The following is a 23,459-nucleotide window of genomic DNA, read 5'->3' on the forward strand; positions in this document are numbered from 1 at the left end:
GAGAAAATGTGAATATGGAACATTAAAGCTGGAATCTTTCTAACGAAAATATGTATGTCTATCAAATTTATTTTTAGAATGTTACGGTAAAGATGGTCCAGACAAAAAAACTAGCTGGAACATTTCAGACAATACCAAAGTTTAAATACGTTCAATCGAGCTAATACTAATTTATGCAGGAAAATAAAGATAATGAATCTAGTATTGATTGATTGATGCAGGAAAGTGCATGATTGTTATGCAAGTACTTTCTCTGCTGACTCTTGACAAGAAAGAGGGTAATATCAAATGTATGGGAAGATTCGTATGACTTTGAAACTGCTGTGGCAAAGGTTAAAAGATCAATGCGTCCTCATGAAACGTATATCCTGAAATGGTTGTATATTTCCCTTTTTCATTTTGCACTTTCGTACAACTGAATATGATAACAGTACTTTTAATTAAATAAGGTAAAAAAGGAGCTAGTCGTTCACCTGTGTTAATATGTATGTGAACGCTACTTATTCAGTTGTCTGAATTTCTCTTCCATCAAATAATTGGTATATCCAGAGGGGTTATCACAATTCAATTTTAAATCGAACAACCAGTACATATATTTGTATTTTAATTGTTTTTAAAAGTCGCAAATAAATTCAGCCACTTGGATGCGGTAGGTCTTTTCTTAGCTATAAGTTGCTCTTAAGTCTTGATCACACCTTATTTTTATTTTATTTAGCGATTAAGATATTGGAAATGCAATGCTAATTTTCCCTGATGTGAATGATGTGGTAAAGGCCAATCATCCCCCGATTCTGATTTCAAAGAAACGATATGTCATATCCATGATTTTCGTCTCGCCTCTTTTTGCATAGGATCGATATAGGTTACAACGATTGTGACTCTGGCGGTGGCGAAGTCATCACCGTTGCTTAACCTTTTAATCCACTTTTGGTTATGGTCTTTAGCCACTAATGATTTCCCCATTACGAGACTGATTTTATACATAGAGATGTAAACTCAGTAAAGAACTAGTAAAGTTAAGTATTTAATCCCCTCACGCGGAAACCTTGTAGGTACCACTTCATCCAAATATAATGACTACATACGGACATGTTGTCTTCATCCTGAGGCCTAGAGGTGACTGCGCAAGGCGACGACCATAAATATGTTAATTATTTTCTTGTTTCTGTAAAGTCATTTTTGAACCAAATTATCACTCTTATGCAAAGATTGGACAGAATCACATCCATAACGATTATCAGGCCCTGATGTCAGAGGTCAGGTTACTAGAAATACTTTACTTGCACATCTCAAGCTTCTAGAAAGTAACTTTCACTACCTGCATATTTGCATTACACTTTAGGAAGCCTACTCCCTATAGAGTATGCAATTGATATATGAAAGAGGTCACTAAACTGCATTATTGGTGTCTGCATAATAATTTACCTAACATGCATTTAATTCTCTACACATTTCTTATTTATACAAAAAACATACTGAGTAGCAGCTTCTAACCCATTACGGGTCGATCGATCTAACGTTAGAGTTGCTGCCACTGAAACTGTAATGCTTGTTACACATCGAAATCAAAGACACACATCCTCACACGTTACAGTTAAATAACATTAGAAGATTTCCATTTCAAGAAATTGCATGCATTCACTGATATAAATGACAGGAGTTACCGGGTATAATGTAGTATCTTTTGTATAACAATATCAGATCAAATCAAAACAGGTCATGGTATTTCGAGGTACAAATACACCAAATGTTACTGAATACCTATCATAAAAGTCAAGCATAATCAGAAAGCTCTGCCATATCGGATACATGTACTCTTTGACCATCATGCCTTATCAATACAATATGAAGCGAATACATCGCTACATGAATACGATATGCAGGCGAGATATACAGTTCATTGGAAACCCTTGGCAAGTGGATTTCACATTTTAAATTCGTATCATTAACGGACTCGTCTGTTATTAACAATAACTGCATTTAAATTACCTGAAGGTGTTGTGCCAAAAGCTGCGCCTGAAATAATAATAATAATAATAATAATAATAATAATAATAATGTGAAAACGAGAATAAAAAGAAGATAAAGATAAAGAAGAATTTTAATACGGTTTTCGTAAGCAAAGAGCTTAAAAATAACGCATACTGCTTTAAATTATATGCATTGTGGAAGTTTTATTAAACGTAGTAAACATAATTCCGTTCAATATTGACAGCGGCTATATGTTTATTATTATATAAGAGAGAGAGAGAGAGAGAGAGAGAGGCATTAATGAGATCAAAATGAAAAAAGAAAAATAATGATGATACATGATTTTAATGCAAAATTATATATTCAAATAATTCAATTAAATTTATACCTGTCGAACCATAGTCACACTGGTTTTGTATGGTCATTTTTCTAATGGGGGTAGGGAGTGTACAAAAATAAAAGCCATATATTTGCAAGTATATGTATTCAAAGGGTTATAATGATATTAATTGTTTTTGCACAAGTGGAAGCACAAGCGTCTCATTATTTAGTGTTCTAACGTTCGATAGATCATTCGAGAGTGAGAGAGAAAGGAAGAGAGAGAGAGAGATAGAGAGAGAGGGAGGGAGAGAGAGAAAGACAGAGCGAGAGAGAGAGGAGAGAGCGTTTGAAGTCCCACATTATGTTGCGACTTTAAATAAGTCCCCATTGAACGAATGGTCCATCAAATGATAGATTATCCTACACTGATTAAAGCATTGTATATACTTGTTATTTGCTTTAAAAAGTATCACCATTCATTAACTATATAACTATAGAATATTACGTTTGAAAGTAAAGGAAACATTAATATATTATGAACCACAAAACGAAGTTAAGTTTGTTAATGTAACCTTTCGTGGCATATATTGCAAACTTATAACTGATAGTCCGTTCTGCTACTGTAGGATGACCATCATTACTTCATCCAAGGTCATCAAGGAATTGACATAATTTACGTAACTGAACGCGTGAATTTCGTATACGACATTTCAATAAGTATAATTTTGATCCATTCCAAGAAACAGTTGTATTGTTAAATATGGTTCAAAGATCCATAATTTTAATTCGAGTAATCCTCTCTATGATGACATAGCTCCAAATTTGTCATAATATGGATTTGCTTGCTTAAAAATGGCTATTTTGCCTTCAGGCAGCATTGTTGTTGTTGTTGTAGGGTTTAACGCCATTTTTCAGCACACGAATGGCTATACATGGCGGCCAGTATTAATGGTGGAGGAAGAACCCGGGAAAACCCCAGAAAGAACCACCGACTCACGAGAAGCTACTGTGTAGAATCTAAATTATGACTTCACAGTCATCCATATGCATCGTAGTGGAAACAGAGATGTCAGCTACTTTCATGCGAATATACATGTATGTAGCAGTCGTGAGCGAGTGTCCTGGATTCTGCGTCAATCAAATTACGTTCAATTCTCAAAGCCCAGCGAAAATAAAACTTAAAGGTATAGTTTCATTTTACACTAAAGAAACTAAAGTAACATTAAGGATCTTGTTTTCCACTGCTTGAAAACATGTAATTGATCTGTGATCAAAATATTCAATTTTGAATCATTATTTGTCGTCCTTAGTTATGTAAATGACACTGAAAGTCAATTTAATATCATTTCGTGACCATTTGTAAAATGTTAATATGGTGGATTATCCGATGCCAAGCAATTCTTTCCTCCATTATCAAAACTTGAGTAGAAATAGGATTGGTTTTTGCCATTAGTTTATCATGGAAGCTGATTCCGACAAAGGTGCTTTTTTTAGAACTACCAGGGTTTCTCAAATCACATTCCTGGATCTATTGTTGTCTCGCCCAGAAAAAGAAATGGATTTCAAAATGGCCGCGATAAAAGTACATTGCTGGAATGTTTTGAGATTATGTAATGCTTAAGAAGAATCAAAACTGTGTATACTTATAGAAAATACCTGTTGATAGTTTTTTTGCATTTAAGAAACTCCAACTGAAATTATTGCTTTATATTTAATTTTTCAGTATGTATGAAACTTGACAAGAAGGGAGTAACTTCTTTTAAAAGACGTGTTAGATAATATTTTCCATGGAGCTCATTTAAGGCATACTTGAAATTCATTTTGCTATAAAACATCTACTGTAAATTGTAGACGTATAATATGGGAATTTTCTTTCCGTGAAAATGTTCTCACATTGGGAAGTTAAATTATAAGTTAAACTGTAATATACTTTGTTCCGGTTAGTATGGTAGAACATTAAGGTCAACCAAAACTATGCTTGTGCGTGGATTTTTTGTGTCGATAACTCGTAAAAGTTGTCAAAAGTAAACTGTTAATTATTCACGTGAGTCTAAGAGATTCACTATCCTTCTTGGCATGACCTTGACTGTGATTATATATCATTGAGAACATTTAACTTACGAGAACGTGAATGGTTGACTAAAAGATGAACAGTTTAACTCGAAAACGAACAACAGATCTATGTACAGGTAAACAGTATGTGTGACTGTGCTTTATTGTTATCCAGTGCGGTACACCTATATCACGACTTAATATCTCTGGTAAGATGTCACTCATATTTTCATGGATGACAGTCTGAATCAGTAGAATGCAAAAAATACAATACAGATCAGAAGTAGTGTTTGGAAATTGAATAGTGTGTGTGTGTGTGTGTGTGTGTGATTTAGATTTTTATTGTAGCTTTAACAATGTTTCAGTCATATCGCTACGATGTATGCAGTGTGACAGTTTATAGTGATGTCTTGCACTGGGACATCATGCCGCAGACATGAAGCATGATGTCCCACCCAGTCAAATTATCCTGACACCAGACCAACCAGTCCTAAAACTAACATCTTAACGCTGAGCGCCAAGCGAGGCAGCTGTTAGTACCGCTTTTGTAAGTCTTTGGTATGACTCGGCCGGGGATCGAACCACGACCTCCCGCATCCGAGGCGGACGCTCTAACCTCTAGGCCACCGGAGTGGTGGAAATTGAATAGATGTGCACATTTAAAACTTAACATGTGTACAAGGTGACTATATCCATGTATATCCTTACACTTTGGATGAAACTCGTTCACGCAGCACTGATCTGAAGCGAAGAATTCGAAACGTTCCCATAGTCCGTTCTCGCATAAGTAGATCCAACAGTCTTGTACACGACTTGAACCGGGAGAACAATCAGAATTCGGGTATGCAGCAGAGGAACTCGAGACTGAAATAAACGATTCGGTATTGTTTTATACATTTTTATATGTATGTACCCTTTATGTCCTCTTTTATATTTTTCTTCTGCATTAAGTACTAGTTTTGAAGAGAAATCCCCACCTTAACATATTCGCATTATCCTATCCTTTTCAAACCCTTCAGGCCCCTTCATGTGGAATAAGACACACACTAGATTGCATGTAAAACAATTGAATCACAGATTTAATATTGAGTCAATCGTTCTTTGCAAACGAATTGAGAATAATTCGTTCCCAAATACCCCAAGTGGGAACTTAGCACAAAATAAATAATGTGATACCATACATCATCATTAGACGAGGAGTATAAAGATATAGGTTTCCTCAAGCTATCCATTAACTCGATAGGTAAACTATAAATCGGTATGGGACATTTCTCTATCGATTCGGAAGGGAAATTGCGAACGATAATGTCCACTAAGCCTATAGTTTAATTAAGTTTGTATCCGTGCGAAGAGTCGTATTCTGAATTTAATTTTGTCAGATTGCACGGTTAGTCTACGCGTCGAAGCGGTTTATTGTAATGTATTGGTGAGTCCAGATTTTAAACGTCAGATTTAAGGGAACTAAACCTGTCAGTTTGTGTTTTTCATAATAGTGTAGTTCCCTCGGTTTTCTTTTTAAAACTTTATACTTTTATACATATGATGAAGAAACATTCTCTTTTTGTGTGAAATCAACAGGTCTGAGGCCAATGTCATTGGAAGTGAAAATACATTACTCTGTTCTTGTTTAATAACCTAACATACACTTAGCCATTTTTATCAAACGTTTGATAGGTATAATACATAAGAACACGACTATGTTACAACTGAGGTTGTAATTTGTTACATGTACAAAATCCTCAGTTTGCATGGTGAGCAGAATCTTTATATTGATTATTTATGTGTATATTCGTAGGTATTTGTGGGAGCCCCTTCTCATTGGACAGTCCTTCGAGGATGTTGCTCAATATCATATCCTCTCTTTGACCCTCGTGCAGGCTCCAGGTCATAAGAAAAGTTCCCATTAAAGTTGTTTCTGTACGGAGTTAGGTCACAATGCTATTATACTTTGAGGGCAAAATCAGGAAACTCTCCCTTTAATGCGTTCGAATTTACCATTGCTTTGCAAAATAAAAATAACTTGCAGGCGGATACATCCATATATATATATATATATTGTCAAGTGGTTTTTATGAGCAAAGTAATACTAGTTTTTTGTTCACCTGGAGTTGTAGATGTAAATTCAATTTGCTCGCCCGAAAAGAATTAAATAAAACAGTTATAAGACGAAAAAAAGCACAACTCCTTAAAACAGTAATGCTTCTCACCCTACTATTTCGTGTGCTACTAAGCTGAATAAAAACAATCCTTTAGAAGGGAGAGCCATAGTAATTTGTTTTGCTTAAGACAATTCAGTTCTTAACATTCGAAAGCGAGAAAAGTAAAGGAAAACAAAAATTACATGCGCTGATCTTTCATTGAACGTCACATTAACTGTGAATATTAAGGTTATTGTTGCGACTTTTTCGAAAGGAGAGATGCATGCTTCAGCTCACCGATTACTACGCACATGCTGATATATTGAAGAAAGAAAGAGGAGACAGAGGAGGCAATACAGTGATTACATCGTCAAGATTTAAAGTGTCAGTTCATAATAAAATCCAGAACACATATTATAAACTCGTTATCCCTGTGAATGAATATGAACTATGTGAAGGAAAATAAGTTGAGACAATGTATCAACGCTATTCTCGAAGCAACAGCATTTATGAAAACTACATTAACTCGGTCGGCAGAACCGACATACTGAAAGGGAGTTAAATTGAAAAGTTGGTCATGTTAACCTGCAGTGACGGCCGTAACAGCTATATTTGCATTGCCTTTATTATATATATACATATATATATATAGCAATAGAGATAGAGAGAGAGAGAGAGAGAGAGAGAATTTTAAATATACACCAGACTGAACGGAAAGTGCTATCTCTCAATTCCTATATAATAATGCTTGATAATAGTAGGCAGAAGTAATATTTTAATACAAATATAACTATCATACAGGTTAAAGAATTTTTAGTTCGTACTCTACGGAGATTTGAACCCAGTTCTGCTGTTAAACGGCACCCATCACCTTGCCTGTACACACGAGCCCATATTCCCTCATGACTAAGAACACACCACCAAAACATGATGCTACTCAACCGGTGTTACATGCATTCGTGTGTAGCAGACACACTTGCATTATGACATAGTAATTAATTCTCATGTATATGCATAGTCACTCCGGATTCATATGAAATAAATCAACGTATGTAGAATTAATTATATAGAATTATAAATATACAACAGACATAACGGAAAGTGCTATGCCTGCACTTAATTACTAGGTCGTCATGCGAGTGAAAAACGTTTCATACTGTCTGCAATGTCATTTTGAAAGAGAAAAGCTCCCACCAATTTATTAACTTTGATTTAACCTATCATGTATTGCAAAGATGACAAAATACTTAAACGTGTTAAAATGACCATGTATCCATATGACGCATAATATATTATGATTGCGTGCACAAAGGGTTATAAAAAAAGGATTATATTAGAACGATATGAAAAGTTTGGATGTAGACGAAAAGGTTTGTAGAAATTGGATGCGTTTGTTATGGAACTGGTTCACCAACCTTATGTTAGCCCTTCTCATTGCTAAAGACAAGTTCGTTTTGGTTTCGAGCTTCTGCATCCAAGTTAAAGATAGCTTGAGTTGCAATTGCGAATTGTGTCGCCTAATGTAAATGAACTTCGTAGGTACACTACATATACGCAGGGGCGGTTTCCGAATGATTGTAACAGTGAATCGTCATTTCTAATGTTCCAGAGAACCTGAAGTGTACATTTGTGTACATATTTGAAAAGTCATGTTTCTGTTTCAAATTTTCATATGACATTATGGATTCCCTACACATTGGAAGTCATTCAGCCTCGATATTTGTCGGGTGCAAAGATTAGAAGCCAGGCTCGTAGGAAATATAGTTGTTATTATGGGTCTACATAAGTCATCGAAACTGAAGTTTGCCAGAAACTTTGATTATAAACTCTTTAGCTACATTACAATCACGGATGACGAATTCTCTGCTAAATACGCAATATGCAATCAGCAAGTCAAAGGTCAGCGTTAATGAACCTGCAAATGCTTTCTATTTTCAGCATAATAACCTAGCTTACATTGTCTTAAATGCTATCACATTTGATTGGCATAATGCACACTTCAATTTGGTCTTGGAGCTGATAAATATGAGGTCAAAGTTTCTGCTATTAAATTGTATTTTCTGTTGCACATACCCAAGATGTAAGCACACCTCCATCTGAGTAACTTGTGGAGCTATATATGTCATTAACGGAAACAAAACCAATCTCAGCGTTATTGCTGTTTTAATATGTTTTAGATTATGCATACTTATGTCAGATTAAGACATAACATTAAAATTATTTGATTTGAATGATGTTTGTTTTAGAGTATGAATATAAAAAAAGATATTAGTCTAGCTGTCCAGTTGCTCTTCGATTAGATGTTTGTTTTTACTTCGCTAGCATGAAGTAGATCAAGGTAGTGATAATTATTATAGTTGGACACTCTTATGAGGAACCTATTCCCTTTCTTGTCCATGCATCACTATATCTACTGTAGTCAGTATGCAAAGTCAAATTCATCTGAAAGTCTAGATTGACTGCCGGTCAGTGTGATCTAAATGGCCAAATGCTCAAATGCTATCATGTTTTAAAGTCATATTAAGAATGTTCTGCCCGTCCAAGAGTACTCAATACATATTCATGTGAATGTCGTGCAAAATCAAGGTGAGAAACCGGTGAGATGTATAATTCCGAGAAATATTTTGCCAAAAATTGTATCACTTTACATTCATTTTATATGAAATATTAATAATTTGTTTACCTGTAAATCCCAATACTATGCCTGAAAAATAAAGATATGAGAATAAGTGGCCAGAAAGTAAATGCTAGTACCATACATGAAATACAGCACTGTTTAATTGTGATGCAACACAGTAACACTTCTCTAGGAGAGATCATTATTAAGTGTCTTGCAAGTAGACTGCAATCTAATGTGTGAGAGAAAATGATCGGAGGAAATAAAAATTCTTAGCAAGGTATATCCAAATGCATGCTGAATGTTTGATATTAAGTCTATTATGGCGACCTTTATTGAACATAGGATGTCGTTTAAAGCGCTAACAATGACGCATGTATTGATATTTTGAAGACAAATATGGAGTGGTCATTAAGATTTAAAATTTAAATTTGTATCTAAATATTGTATGCAGATTTCCATGAAGTCAATATCTACTTATAGATATAAGAAATTATGGAAGGCGAACACATTGTTCTCGTTCGTCTAGAAGCATCATCTACAGGGCATTTTATATACACTGTATTATTTGTGTCAGAATAATTGGCATAGAGAAAAGGAGACACGTTGAAAAAGTTGATCATGTTCGCTTAAAGTGATGGAATGTATCAATAGGTTGTTATCCAAATTTAGTTTAAATTATGTTCTGAAAGATATTACAAAAAAGTGTAAAGAACTAAATTTGCCATAATTGCATTGTTTCTGACTATAATAAAAAATATTACATTGAAGGCATCTCAATATATGATCGAATAAAAAAGCTGTGATAAAAACAATATATAGTACCCAAGTATGATGAAAAGCAATATAACTGAATAAAAACATGCGATGTTTTTGATATTTAAGCATTTAAAGACACGGTGAATGATCGTGAACACATGAATGGAATGCATGTAGGGAGTGTACACGATGAAGTCTGTTTAAAATTCAAGAATGAAAACAGTCATTGCTATATCCTTTGCTATTATATTACCAATCTTCTCTCACTGTTCAGTAGATGGCGAATTGAATTAGGAGAAAGTGACATTTTGCAGTAGCAAATATGTATGTATGTATGGATGGATGGATGGATGGATGGATGGATGGATGGATGCATGCATGCATGTATGTGCATTATGATTTCGATAGATTACATATAAACGTGTATATTCTCACACATTGGGTGTAATTCTTTCATGCAGCACTCCTGTGTAGCTGCGAATTCAAAGGGCTGCCATTCACCGTTCTCACATACGTAGATAGTACAGTCTTGTATACGACCGGATCCGAATGCACATGCAGGAGCCAGAGTGGTCGTAGCTGTAGTGGTGGATATAGGTTCTGTAAGAAGAATCTTTCAGTGAAATTTCGTTACTTTTTATATTCTTTTCATACTTTCAGCAAGATTCTTTAAAAGAAAACAAAAACATTTTAATAAGTCTGATTAGTCTATCTTTCAATTCAAACATCACTATGAGACAATACATAAAGTTAAAACATCGACCATATGATGTCTGTAACGTTTTTTAAAATTAGTTATGGAATTGTTTCTCGAACCTTATGTGTGCAGTATTGACAGGTAGCAGCAGATTCGTGTTTATTTCGCGGTGCTAAGTCCAAGATAAAGAGAAAAGGAATGCAACAGCAATAGAAGATCAAGGTCTAGTGAGAAACAGAGTCTTGACCAAAGAAACCAGCTATCTGGATGCAGTTTTACAAGATGGCAATCTTCATAGCGACATTTATTTTAAAGATTATATGATGAAGAAAGATAACGTAAATAAATTGTACATGAACAATCTTGGCGACGTTTGATATTTTATGTATCTGAAAGGCTTGACATAAAATATTTGTCTCTTTGGACCTGACACTCATAAGGAAGTAATCCTTTCATCTGTGCCAGTCATATTTATACTGTTTTCTGTATTCCGGTATCGTATTGAGACATGGGCAACCATGGTATGATAAGACACTGAAACTAAAGCACAGTATTCCTACCAGAGTATCAAATACAAATGGATATTTGGCTTATCTAGTCACGGTAGCTATAAGCGGCAATCAGCTCCAAGCGAAGGATGCAACTTCAATGAAATAGTGAACTAATTTGTAAAGTATTTGGAACTCTAAGTTTTGCATTTGGTTCATATAATACTAGTCGACATAAACTCCAAATCCTTGCAAACGTTGAATGCAAATATCTCATTCAACTACACCACTACCCCAACATTTCCCAAAACACCAGTTGTGTGACCTCAATGGTTGGTCTAAGCCATTCAGTGGTCCTGAGAAAGAGTATACTGAAGATTACGTTGTATATATGACTAGTTACTGTTCTAATATGTAAAGCCTAGGAAACCATTGTAATGCTGCTTGCATGCACTCTCACCATTTTTTTGACGTGCGATGGTGAAACTAATTTTGGGACACTGATTAAAACTTTCCGTCCATCGGCCCGCTCATAGACGGATGGTTTCTGGAACACGTTGTGAGTTTTTTGTGGAATTGTTTCTCAGTCCTTACATGTGACCTGCTCAATTTTAGGTGAAGCATCGTATTTTATTCGAACTGCGTCGTTGCAAATTAAGACGACAGGAGAGGACAATGATATTTTCGTCACCTAAATTTGATGTCACGTCATAGACTGACTACCAAAGGCTGGGTTCTATGGATCCGATAATGTTTTTTTTTAATTGTATTCTAGAAATTAATTTGATCAGACATCATCCATACCGTACATATTCAATATCATGGATCCTTATTAACATTTAGAGTCAGCCTCACAGGAACTTAAATTGTCATTTCGGGTTCAACATAACCACCCCACCTACCTCAAGGTTGCTAGAAATATTTGCCAACGAAGATTATATTGACTTTATAATTGAGACGGGCAAACTATCTAATAAAACTGCCACAAATGTAAACGTTAATGTATAATGACCTAACTTATATTAACCCAATGTTTGTCAAATTTTGTTGGTATAGCACACACGTACCTACAGAAACTGCTATTAATCCTGCTTCGTATTCGCTATGTAAGGCTACCACTAGATTTATAATTTATGTTACACATACAAAATCACGCTTACACCATGTTCTGAGGAACTTGGAGAGTCGTGTCTTTCATTAAAGGAAACAAATTAATTGAAATTTAATAATTATCTTAATGTTTGCATAGTTATGACAAGTCAAGTGAAAGTGTCACGGATATTTGAGTGGCGATTATGTTTATTTTACAATATTAATAACAAAGTTGAGTGTGGGTTATTTGCCGTCCATCGTTTGACGTTTTGGTGTATATGATCATAATTTATATGGGCTATCAAATAAGGGAGCCATTTCCACCCATACACCGCTATAATCCCTGTTACACGCATTCCGGATCATAGAAAGTTTAAAAAAAAGATTGATCTCTTGGTAAAATTTTATAAATGAGCAGATCCTAATAATCCCTTCCTTTCAGGGTAGAGCCAGAGAGACTTTCCTGTCCAAATTTTTGCACCTAGCATAGATGTGTCCATCGTAAAAGTCAAGTTTGCTTGTGGGTGAGAATATATCTGTATTAAGTTGGAGAGCAAGCTGCATGAAATGTCTTCTTATGTCGTTTGTTATAATTAAAGAGCATAGCGTTAAACAATGGTGGTATATCTGTTACCTGTAGATGTAAAACCGATTTCGTGTCCTGAAAAATAAAAAACCCATTATATTAGCTAAATCAGAATTCCTAAGATCATTCTTGCCTGTCATTCTGCTAAGAAATGTACTAATAAAGTGATTATGTGTCATTCAATACGCTGCCTGATCTTGAGGAAAGATACACGGAATGTTTCTGTTCTTTTAGATACAGAATTTTGTTCTTCAGAACGTTCAGTAGGAACACTTTGTTTGGAAGGGAATGAGGATGAAATAATACTGTTTTTTGTTCTTCTTGTTGTTTTGGGGTTTTAACAAAATTTCTCAGCGCAAGCAATACATGGAGGCCAGAATAAATAGTAGAAGAAGAACGGGGAAACCCGTGTAAGAATCACTTACCGACAAGAAGTTACATGCAGCGATCTCACATACCAGCATTGGTTGAGCCCAAGATTAGAAACATGCGCGAACAGAGGAGATGTGGCAGTGATCGGTAAAGGCGATCTTTGTAGACCAATAGGTCACTCGGGGCCCAGAAGAACTTATATTACCTGAATGACCAACGGTCGTGTTGACTCACTGATGGCACCTTTTTTGCGGCGAATGATTTTGATAATCTAGGAAATGACTTAGCTAAATAATGAACTCGCATAAGTGTGTTTGTTAGAACAGAGAAAGTGAGAGACAGAAAGAGACAAATAGAGAAACGACGATGATGATGACGACGACAACGACAACGACGATGAAGAAAAGGAAGAAAAAGATGAGAGAGAGAGAGAGAAACCACGTGCAAAGTTTTTAAGAGAAACTGTACAAATGTGGATGCTTGGGCATTAAGGCCTTTTTTCCACACTAGGCAGAGATAGACGATAACATGGAAATGGATTGATAGATCTACAACAATCAGATTTAATCTAGCTTTGTCATTCCCGTACTATAGGTGAACATGGTAAAATGCTCAGAATTCTATACAAGAAGACATATATATTACGACCCTATAGTCTTCAAATAAATGGAAAAGCCTGAGAAACAAAACGTTTTACAAAAGTCAACACAAAATTTATTTCCCTAAACTAGACAGTAATAATGACATAGTAACTTACGGTATTGTGAGTTCAGTTCCAAAATAATTCTATAATTTTAAACTCAAGCTCAAATTATTAGAGTATTGAGTAATTGCTAAGAGCAATCAAAATTAAGATAACAATAGAAGAGCTGATGTTCCTGTGGATGCAAATGTCGTAGTTATGAACCAACAGTCTTTTGCTGTATCACATTAATACAACCCAAGAATATATATTTATAGGAAATTTCACTATAAATCCAAGTCTACATGTCCAAGAACATTATGAAGTGAGCATGTTGTATTTCCAGAAGAAGAAAAAAACTTGAATTAAATAATGTCACTAAAGAAATTCCAACCCAAATAAAATGCTGGACAAATAATAATACAACAGATTTTTCTTACATCTTAAAGCAAGAATATATATTTCATTCCAGTAACTAGATTGTATACTGCTTTACCTGACCTAGATCACAATTAGTATGTTCCAAACCAATTTATTACCTAATGGCAAATTTCATTCTAGAAGGTTCCGAATGTTTACAAGATAAAATCTTAGTTATAATTAGAACGTATGTTACTCAAATTATAATAAGGAACACATTAAAGAAAATGTCATTGACTCATTCCAAGCTAATTATGTATACATCAATTAATAATGATCCTAATATTAAACAAATTCTAACTTAGAAACTATTGACTATATTTTAGTTGTTTACAGAATAACAACATCAATGATTTTGGTCAGGTACACACTGAATTTGATTTTTCACAAGGTCTGCTAAATAACACTTTACATTTCCCACGGCATATCATAAAATAGCAAAACAAAACCAAAACTAAATGACATACAATGCAGGCTAAATGTGCATATCATATACGACATTAATAAACTTTCTACAACACTCAAATGGTTAAAACCGTTAATTAGGTTTATCATACTATGACTTATATACTATAATATGTCTTGCACAGTGATATAAAATCTTACATATTCAACTAGTTTTAATTTGTTAAATCATCGTCTGACCCCTACATCTCCAAATATGCAAATATTTCGAATTCAATATAAAGAAAACTATAATCAGTTAACCAAGGTTATATTCTCTCCATCAACCGTTTGATTCAGCGATGACTAATCTTTGCCATGTATACAATCGTTAATCGCACAACATTACTAAGATATACAAACCAATATATTAATGCATATGTTTTTCCTTTACAATTCACGCTGGTACGAGAGGGGAACAGCTGCTGAAATTGTTTGTTCAGTTTCAAGTGTAGTTATTGTAAACATCATGCTTGCTATGTAGTGATAACGACGAAAACATAGTTTCCGAGATATTGTGAACCTAGATTAATAAATGGAACTAGTTTTAAAGCACCTCTAATGTATTATGCTGGGGGTCGTTTTTAGGTCCAATTCGAAATATAGGAAACACTGCACAATTTTCGTCTGAAACCAACATATTCTCTCTCTGTCGCGTACAGAAAAGGATAGAAGTATGCATTGTTATGAGATAATGGATTTGTAATAGCATATAATAGCATCATATATTTTAATAACTGAAACTGACTACATGTGTGTTTACTAAATACAATCCAGGTGTTTCAGAAAACAAATATCGGGAAGAGTCGGCCGTTTTGCAAAGAGAAACACTGACTAATACAAGTAGTGATTCATTTGCTAAAAACTGAAATCGCTATAGATTAGACAACAATAACAGCCAGGGTCTTTACACATGTCTCCATAGCAAATGATAAGATATCTAAATATTCTTCATTTTATGTCCCTGGACTTACAGATAGAGATGACGACGTTTGTAGGACACCTAACAATCCGGGAGAAAAATTTGAGTACAGATAATATCTCCATAGAATATTATTAACGGAATGTACTCAGGTGAAATGGATCGAATTAATGACAGTTAGTTTGGCATTGTATATAAAGTTGGAATATAGAAAATGGGATCATTTGAAGCCTGTAAAACAAAATTGTATATTTTACGCCGCACAAATAAACACATACCAGCTGATTAGAAGAATAGGAGAGATAACTTTTGCTGATAGCTTTTAAAGTAACAATTTTTAATATAAACAACTTTGGATAATATATGATTCCCTGATGTCATAGAATGAATTGTAATTACTCGAACTAAACATTTGTATAGCATATCAAAGTACAAATCAATCATACAAAATCATTGACTCAAGAAATATCATCTTGAAATATAGATTATACCAATCGTAAGCCCAAATATGATATTTCTATACATGTGCATGAATTACTGGAAGGGTCAAATATTAGCCCTAAGAAGCAATGTCTTGTCTAGGATAGTCAAACACAGTACAGCTGCTTTAAAGTATAATAAAACTGGTAGGTATATATTTTTCGAATTTTGTAACATGAAGAAGTAACAAACACGATAGGAAGAAATGTATTTGTAAACATTGCAGTACTCTGGAGCTGTCTTTCTCTCTGTACATATATATATATATATATATATATATATATATATATATATATATATATATATATATATATATATATATATATATATACACGCGCACCTGGGATGAAAGTCTTTCAAGCATTAAAAATTCCCACAAAACCTGTTTACAGCCTGAGTTAATAACCAATACATTGAGATGTAATTCAAGCAGAGAAACAGAGAAACATGGATGAACGTTATGATGCATGTGTGGGGGATGGCAGAACGGAAACGTTCAAAGGTTACAATTAGTGTTTAATCATCGTTGTACCGTCAGAAAATATGTACAGAACTCCAATATACTCTTTAGATCCTTAATCCGTAAAACCGCTTTAAATATCATCGTTTTTTGTACTAGGAGATATAACAAAACACTGCGGATATTGTTTCCTAGTCCAATGTCTAACCTAAACTGAACACTTTTATCTTTTCTTGTTAAAAGTTAATTATAAGTGTATTTCGCCTACCTGTAGATGTGAATCCCATTGCTTTGCCTGAAAAAAACCCCGCAAATATACGATTATAAATATGTATTATTTTGGGTTTAAGCAATACAGCATACTATGTAATGGAGAACAAAAAAGAATGACGAATTAATAGCAGCTATAAAGGTATATGTAAGGATTTGTACGTACACTTTGGATGAAAGGTTTGTAAGCAGCAATCCATTGTAGCTGTGAATTCACCGACCTGCCATTGTCCATCCTGACAAACGAATATCCTACAGTCTTGTGCCTTCATCGAGCCGGAGTCACAAAGAGGAGTCGACGGTGTTGTGGGTGGGGATTCAGTGGTAGATATAAACTCTGAAATACATTTTCCACAAAGTCTGTTAACGGCTTCACAAGTATATATGTATAAACATGAATATTCTCTCACGCTTCATTTTTGCAATTCATTATTTCTCAAATATATTCCAACTTACGTAAACATGGAGGAAACACAGCAAACTCGGCGCAGTAATAACAAATGTCAAGCTGTATGAACATAGCTCTTTGACAAGTGCGATGATACGAAGTTATGTCGTCAGTTCTTTTGTTCATTCAATAACTTCCCGAAAGTTGCCATTATATTTTCGGTCCATGCATATTAGACAGTTGGAATGCTCTTCTCCTATCTATTCAAAGTAGACATTATGCGTTTATATGATCTTTTTTGCACTATTATGTATCTCTAGGGTAAATGTATTCAGTTTTCTCTTTTCGGGAAATCCAAAGAGCCAGAGAAGCGGGTGACAAAAGAAAATATTCGAACTGATCGGGAAGAAGATGTCTAATTTTCTTCCAAAGATCTAAACCAACCTTCCCAGTTGCCCCTTCGATTAATGTTATCTGTTGTAAGGTACAAGCTCAAGTTGAAAAGTGTTACTAAAATATACTTTTCCTTTTTCTTGAAACAATGTGTACGATCCTGGAAACTCTAGTTTACGTATTTTGTTAATATATCTCGTATTGCCTAAAATGACAAAACCGTAAATTGATTGATTTACCCCTGCAACGTACATGAACTTAGAATGTGTCCCAAGCCATCCAACTATATCTGCCTCTACCTAACAGAAATACATGTTACCCGTCCCTCTAATGACACAGGGAACTAAACCTGTCAGTTTGTGTTTTTCATAATAGTGTAGTTCCCTCGGCTTTCTTTTTAAAAACTTAATACTTTTATACATATGATGAAGAAACACTCTCTTTTTGTGCGAAATCAACAGGTCTGAGGCCAATGTCATTATAAGTGAAAATACATTACTTTGCTCTTGTTTAATAACGTAACATACACTTAGCCATTTGTAAAAAAAATATTGATAGGTATAATGCATAAGAACACGACTATGCTACAACTGAGGTTGTAATTTGTTGAATGTACGAAAACCTCAGTTTGCATGGTGAGCAGGATCTTTATGTTGATTATTTATGTGTATATTCGTAGGTCCAAGACATTGTGGGAGCCACATCTCATTGAACAGCGTTCGAGGATGTTCCTCCATATCATATCCTCTCTTTGACCCTCGTGCAGGCTCCAGGTCATAAGAAACGTTTCCGTTAAAGTTGTTTCTGTGCGGAGTTAGGTCTCAATGCTATTATACTTTGAGGGCAAATTCAGGAAACTCTCCCTTTAATGCGTTCGAATTTACCATTGCTTTGCAAAATAAAAATAACTTGCACACGGATACATTCATATATATGTCAAGAGCCAATATATTTAAAGGTTTTAATCACGTGTTCCGCCCAGCCAATCACAATGCTTTCGCACCGGCTGTGCGCGGAGGGATTCTGTCTGCTAGGGACTTTGGCGTCAGTTGTGCGAATTTCCTTCTGGGGTGCGGACGTGTTCTCTTTCTTGGCAGAAATTTTTCACCGTTGTTATCGGTTCACGTTGTCAGAATTTCCTCGTTTCCTGGAATTTGGTCCACGACGAAACGTCGTGAAAGTTAAGTATTTACTTATACTAAATTGTTTCCATTGCACAAATTATGCTAACCTTTATGTGGTTACACATTACGTCACTCTCATACTGGGTGATTCCATCTGTAAAAGATTGCAGCGTCATTTAATATTCTGCGCTATTCAAGATTTTATATGCACAGGGGTTGGGGGCAGAATATTCGACACAATTATCAGGCTCAATCTATCTGTCGTACGCAAAATTAAACCATAAAGAAAAACCATAAAGCTATATGTAGATATACTTCTCTTTGTCTCTTGCATAAATTCATTTCATCAACATATGTGCCTAAGAGTGCTTTATCAGTCTATTGTCCTTGGTTCACTGTTAGAATGCTTAAGAGCAGGATTTGTATATGACTCGTGTTTGTTTTCTTTCGATTGGTTCCGTACCACTAGCTTGTGTTCTCCAGCTGGTTCTGTGTTACTGCATTGTGTTCTTATCCAGCTTGTTCCGTACCACTTGATTTTATGTTAGCCCTCTGTTTCCCATTTGGTTCTGTACCACTGCAATTTATGATTACCAGTTGATTCCGTATCACTGGCTGTTTGTTTACCAGTTGGTTCCGCACCACTGGATTTTTTGATTACCAGTTGATTCCGTTTCACTGGCTGTTTGTTTAGCAGTTGGTTCCGTACCACTGGATTTTTTGTTTACCAGTTGATTCCGTATCACTGGCCTGTGTATTTACCAGTTGGTTTCTATCCTCCTGAGTAACTCGCAAGATGCGGGTTTCAAATTTCAATTAGATACGCACAATTCTGGTCATGAACTTAGCATTGTCTCAAAAATTAGGAACGTACAACTCACAATAGGACAGTGGATTCTTGCTTGGAGCAGGTTCACCAGTGTCCTATGTGAAAAATATCCCCATGTTAGTACTTCTCTTCCCCACCACATATAAACTGTCCTTAAACTTGAGGAGAGATGCGCTGATTGGAAGTGCTATGACGAAAACTTTAGACAATTGGTTGCAAAGGGGGAATATAAATGGGGTACCACGCATATAGAACTCTTCATGAAGTCTGTTCTAGAGTCGGGTCATAACAACTACGCAAAAAACAATCCCTCGCAAATTAGAAACATAACGTATCCGAAGGGAATTTGTTTTAATTACCACAAAAGCGGTCGCTGTTCATCGGGATTTGCATGCAATTTTCAGCACAAGTGCTTCAATTGTTTAGGGACACACCCATTCAATCGCTGTCCCAAACCAATTTCTCAGGACTTTAAGGTACTTCCACAATACAGCCAGCAGCCGCAGCGACCTAACAACCAGCTTTTTCGTTTCCAACGATCCGAACAACCTCGAACCACTAACCCGAACAACAAGAAACCTGTCGGCAACTAGTGCTGATTCTTTGCCTACCCCGGTCAGAATTGACCGCTTGCAATATTGGCTCCATGATTTCGATTATACCACAAAGGAATACCTGCTTTTAGGTTTCCCAATGGGTTTTGATGTGGGTTTCAAGGGGACATTGCAAACACACGTATGTAATAATCTGAAATCAGCTCAAACTAATGCCCAAATTACTGAAGAAAAGATACAGAAAGACTTGGTAGCGGGTCGCTTTGCAGGGCCTTTTCGTACAAAATCATTTCCCAATTTACACATTTCGCCCCTGGGCCTAGTCGAAAAGAAAATTCCTGGGTCTTTCAGACTAATTCATCACCTTTCCTTTCCACCGGGAGATTCGGTAAACGATGGAATTCCAACTCAACAATCAGCAGTACATTACGAAGGCATTGAAAATGCCATCACATTTATAAAACAGCTGGGTAGGGGGTGTTTTATGGCAAAAACAGACATATCAAATGCTTTCCGCATTCTTCCTATTCGTCCCATGCAATATCATTGTTTTGGTTTTGTGTGGCGGAATATGTACTATTTTGAAAAATGCTTACCAATGGGTTGTAGTTCCAGTTGCCAGATATTTGAGACCTTTAGCAATTCTCTTCAATGGAAAGCGAACACAAAGTTATCTATAACACACATGACACATATTTTGGACGATTTGTTGATACTAGATGCAACTCGTGTCCAATGCCAGCGTAGACTAGATCGCTTCCTGACTGTATGTGCCGACATCGGCGTTCCTATGTCTGCGGATAAAACATTTGCACCGTCAACAACCATGACGTACCTCGGATACGAATTGGATTCCGTGAGAATGGAGGTTCGCCTTCCCACGGACAAACTAGAAAAATGTAATGAACTTATACATTTATATCTGGCTCGAAATAAAATTACTGTCAAGGAGTTGCAATCCATCATAGGTACTCTTAACTTTGCTTGTACAGTAGTTTTGCCGAGACGAGCTTTTCTTAGGCGACTGATTAACCTGACTATTGGCATCTCTAAAACACATCTCCACATTAGACTAACAAAAGAAGTAAAAGAAGATTTAAGGGCCTGGCAAAACTTTTTAACCGGTTTTAACGGTAGATCTTTATTCTTACCTGACATTTGGCTGACTTCCGACACATTGGACTTGTACACAGATGCTTCTGCCTCAGTTGGATACGGTACGATCCTAGGCACACACTATTTCTGTGGCATTTGGGATAAGACATGGGCATATCAAAATATAACGCTTCTAAAATTCTACCCAATCGTTCTGGCAGTTGAGGTTTGGGCAGAACACTTATCAAATAAATGTATAAATTTCCACATTAACAATCAAGCTTTAGTTGAAATCATAAACAATCAATCCTATAAGGACACAAAAATCATGCATTTCATTCGTAAATTTGTACTATCTTGCCTTAAATTAAATATATTGTTCAGGGCAAAACACATACCGGGTATACGTAACAGACTCGCCGATGCTCTTTCTCGCCAGCAGGTTTCGAGTTTCCACGTCATGGCTCCATATGCGGACGCACACCCTCATCGAATTCCGCTTCTTCCAACCTTGCCCAGCTAGAGAGTACTCTTGACCATTTGCTTAGAAACCCTCCTTCACCCAACTACACAAACCACATATAAGCGGGCTTGGACGCTATATATAGAGTTCACATCAGACGCTTTGACCGAGTTTCAATAACCAATTTGGCCCTTTTCATAGCGTACTTAATCAATAAGAAATGTGCAGCATCTTCGATATCCACTTTTGTTTCTGCAGTGGGATATGCGCACAAACTTAACGGCTTCGCAGACCCTTCTTCGTCTTTCCTTATTCAAAAACTCATTCAAACCATTCACAAAAATAAATCTCATGATGTTCGTTTGCCAATTGACAAAATTGCGCTGGATAAGCTTACAGTTTCTATGATGCATACCATCTCATACCTTTTCAGCTGTACCATGTGTTCGGCCATGTTTACGTTGGCTTTCCATGCCTTTCTCAGAATAGGACAGATTACAGTACAAACAACTGCACATCAGAATGATAACTTGATACAATTATCTCAAGTCACTTTTTTCCCACGAGCGTCTTACAATTACTTTTCGACACTTCAAACACGGCTCGGGACAACCATATATATTGCATGTTGTTGCCCAACAAAATCCTGTGACATGTCCGATAACTCATTTACAAGCATACCTAAACCTCAGGGATAATACTCCAGGGCCGCTTTTTATGAACCAGAGTAGAATTTAGTACAGAACTTAGAACAGCGCTTAGCTTTTGTGGCTTTAACTCTAACCATTTCAAGCCCCATAGTTTCAGAATTGGGGCCGCCACTGAGGCGGCCAGACACGGTTTCAGTGACAACCAAATAAGGAAATTAGGCCGATGGAGATCACATGCATTTAGGAAATACATAAGGTTACGCAAAAGGGTCTCAACTTTGTAATACTTCAATCACTTTTTCTAAGATAGCTATTCTGCCGTGTGTGCTACTTTATATGTCAGGTCTCGTGGGTTGCACATACCTAGAAACCTGGGGATCGACCTTGCTTTGCTGAGGTATCATCACTCCACCCGGACTAATTTGTGTCTACCTGCCTTTTCGACCGCCAGGAGCGTATGAGGGTACTGTAACAGCTCCAGAAGACCAACAGCGCATTCTGGAAGTACGCGCATCTATTGGAAAGTTTCTTCCCAATCCTCCATACATGCTGGATATATTCTAATTATCGGGGAGTATGAGGGTGCTCTACTTGCCTGGCACTACAGAATTCATCGGTTTAATTGTGGTCAACATTGATATTTTCTTTTCTTTGATGCTGGACACTTTTGTTCTTTGCTACACCCATCTTTATGTGGCTGCCAGAAATTCAGCAAGCTCTATTTGCTGTATTTCTGTTTATGGCGGTTGCAGCCTCAAAACATTCCTGTATTATACGCTAGATTTCATTGTTAAATTTCTTAGCATGTTTACTCTATAGACTTTGCCTAAATAGTTAGGTTATGCTGTAAATACATGGCAAATTTTTGGTTCACCTATATCATTTATGTTCAATACAAAGTCACGAAAGTGGCCAGCATCAAACACAACGCTTGTCTTTGTCTTCTTATGTACCCATATACTTTGACTTTGTTACATTTACACGACTGACCTAGGGAATTCTGTCTTTTCACTCTTTTATCTTCCTCTCGACTATATCGATGTCGGAAGAAGTAGGCTGGTGCATGCACAGCTAATTTTACAATCTCATCAAACAAGTTAATAATACAGAATCATGTGTTTTCATTCACTTCCTTTCTGACAACCCCTCTTGTACATGTGCAAGAACACATCACACACACACACACACACAC

General features: G+C 36.0%; 2 protein-coding genes across 12 annotated transcripts in view; one reads left to right on the forward strand and one right to left on the reverse strand.

Moving 5' to 3' along the window:
* LOC149791028 (uncharacterized) overlaps positions 1 to 23,459 on the reverse strand; it is a 75,085-nt gene that overhangs the window by 7,363 nt on the left and 44,263 nt on the right. For all 11 annotated transcript variants that reach the window (XM_089972914.1, XM_089972912.1, XM_089972919.1 and 8 more), the window contains 7 exons: positions 16,938 to 17,108; positions 16,770 to 16,796; positions 12,770 to 12,796; positions 10,294 to 10,458; positions 9,166 to 9,186; positions 5,053 to 5,208; positions 1,990 to 2,016 (listed from right to left, as the gene is read on the reverse strand). In XM_089972914.1, coding sequence (XP_089829040.1) covers positions 1,990 to 2,016; positions 5,053 to 5,208; positions 9,166 to 9,186; positions 10,294 to 10,458; positions 12,770 to 12,796; positions 16,770 to 16,796; positions 16,938 to 17,108 — 594 coding nt within the window. The remainder of the gene's footprint in view (positions 1 to 1,989; positions 2,017 to 5,052; positions 5,209 to 9,165; positions 9,187 to 10,293; positions 10,459 to 12,769; positions 12,797 to 16,769; positions 16,797 to 16,937; positions 17,109 to 23,459) is intronic.
* LOC149791029 (uncharacterized) lies at positions 17,115 to 23,405 on the forward strand. Its single transcript, XM_089972136.1, has 2 exons — positions 17,115 to 22,298; positions 22,337 to 23,405. The coding sequence occupies exons 1-2, from the start codon at positions 22,022 to 22,024 to the stop codon at positions 22,549 to 22,551; spliced, it is 492 nt and encodes a 163-aa protein (XP_089828262.1). The 5' UTR covers positions 17,115 to 22,021; the 3' UTR covers positions 22,552 to 23,405.

Source organism: Sinohyriopsis cumingii, chromosome 10 (genome assembly GCF_028554795.1).
Source record: "Sinohyriopsis cumingii isolate HCF-2022 chromosome 10, ASM2855479v2, whole genome shotgun sequence".
Classification (NCBI taxonomy): domain Eukaryota; kingdom Metazoa; phylum Mollusca; class Bivalvia; order Unionida; family Unionidae; genus Sinohyriopsis; species Sinohyriopsis cumingii.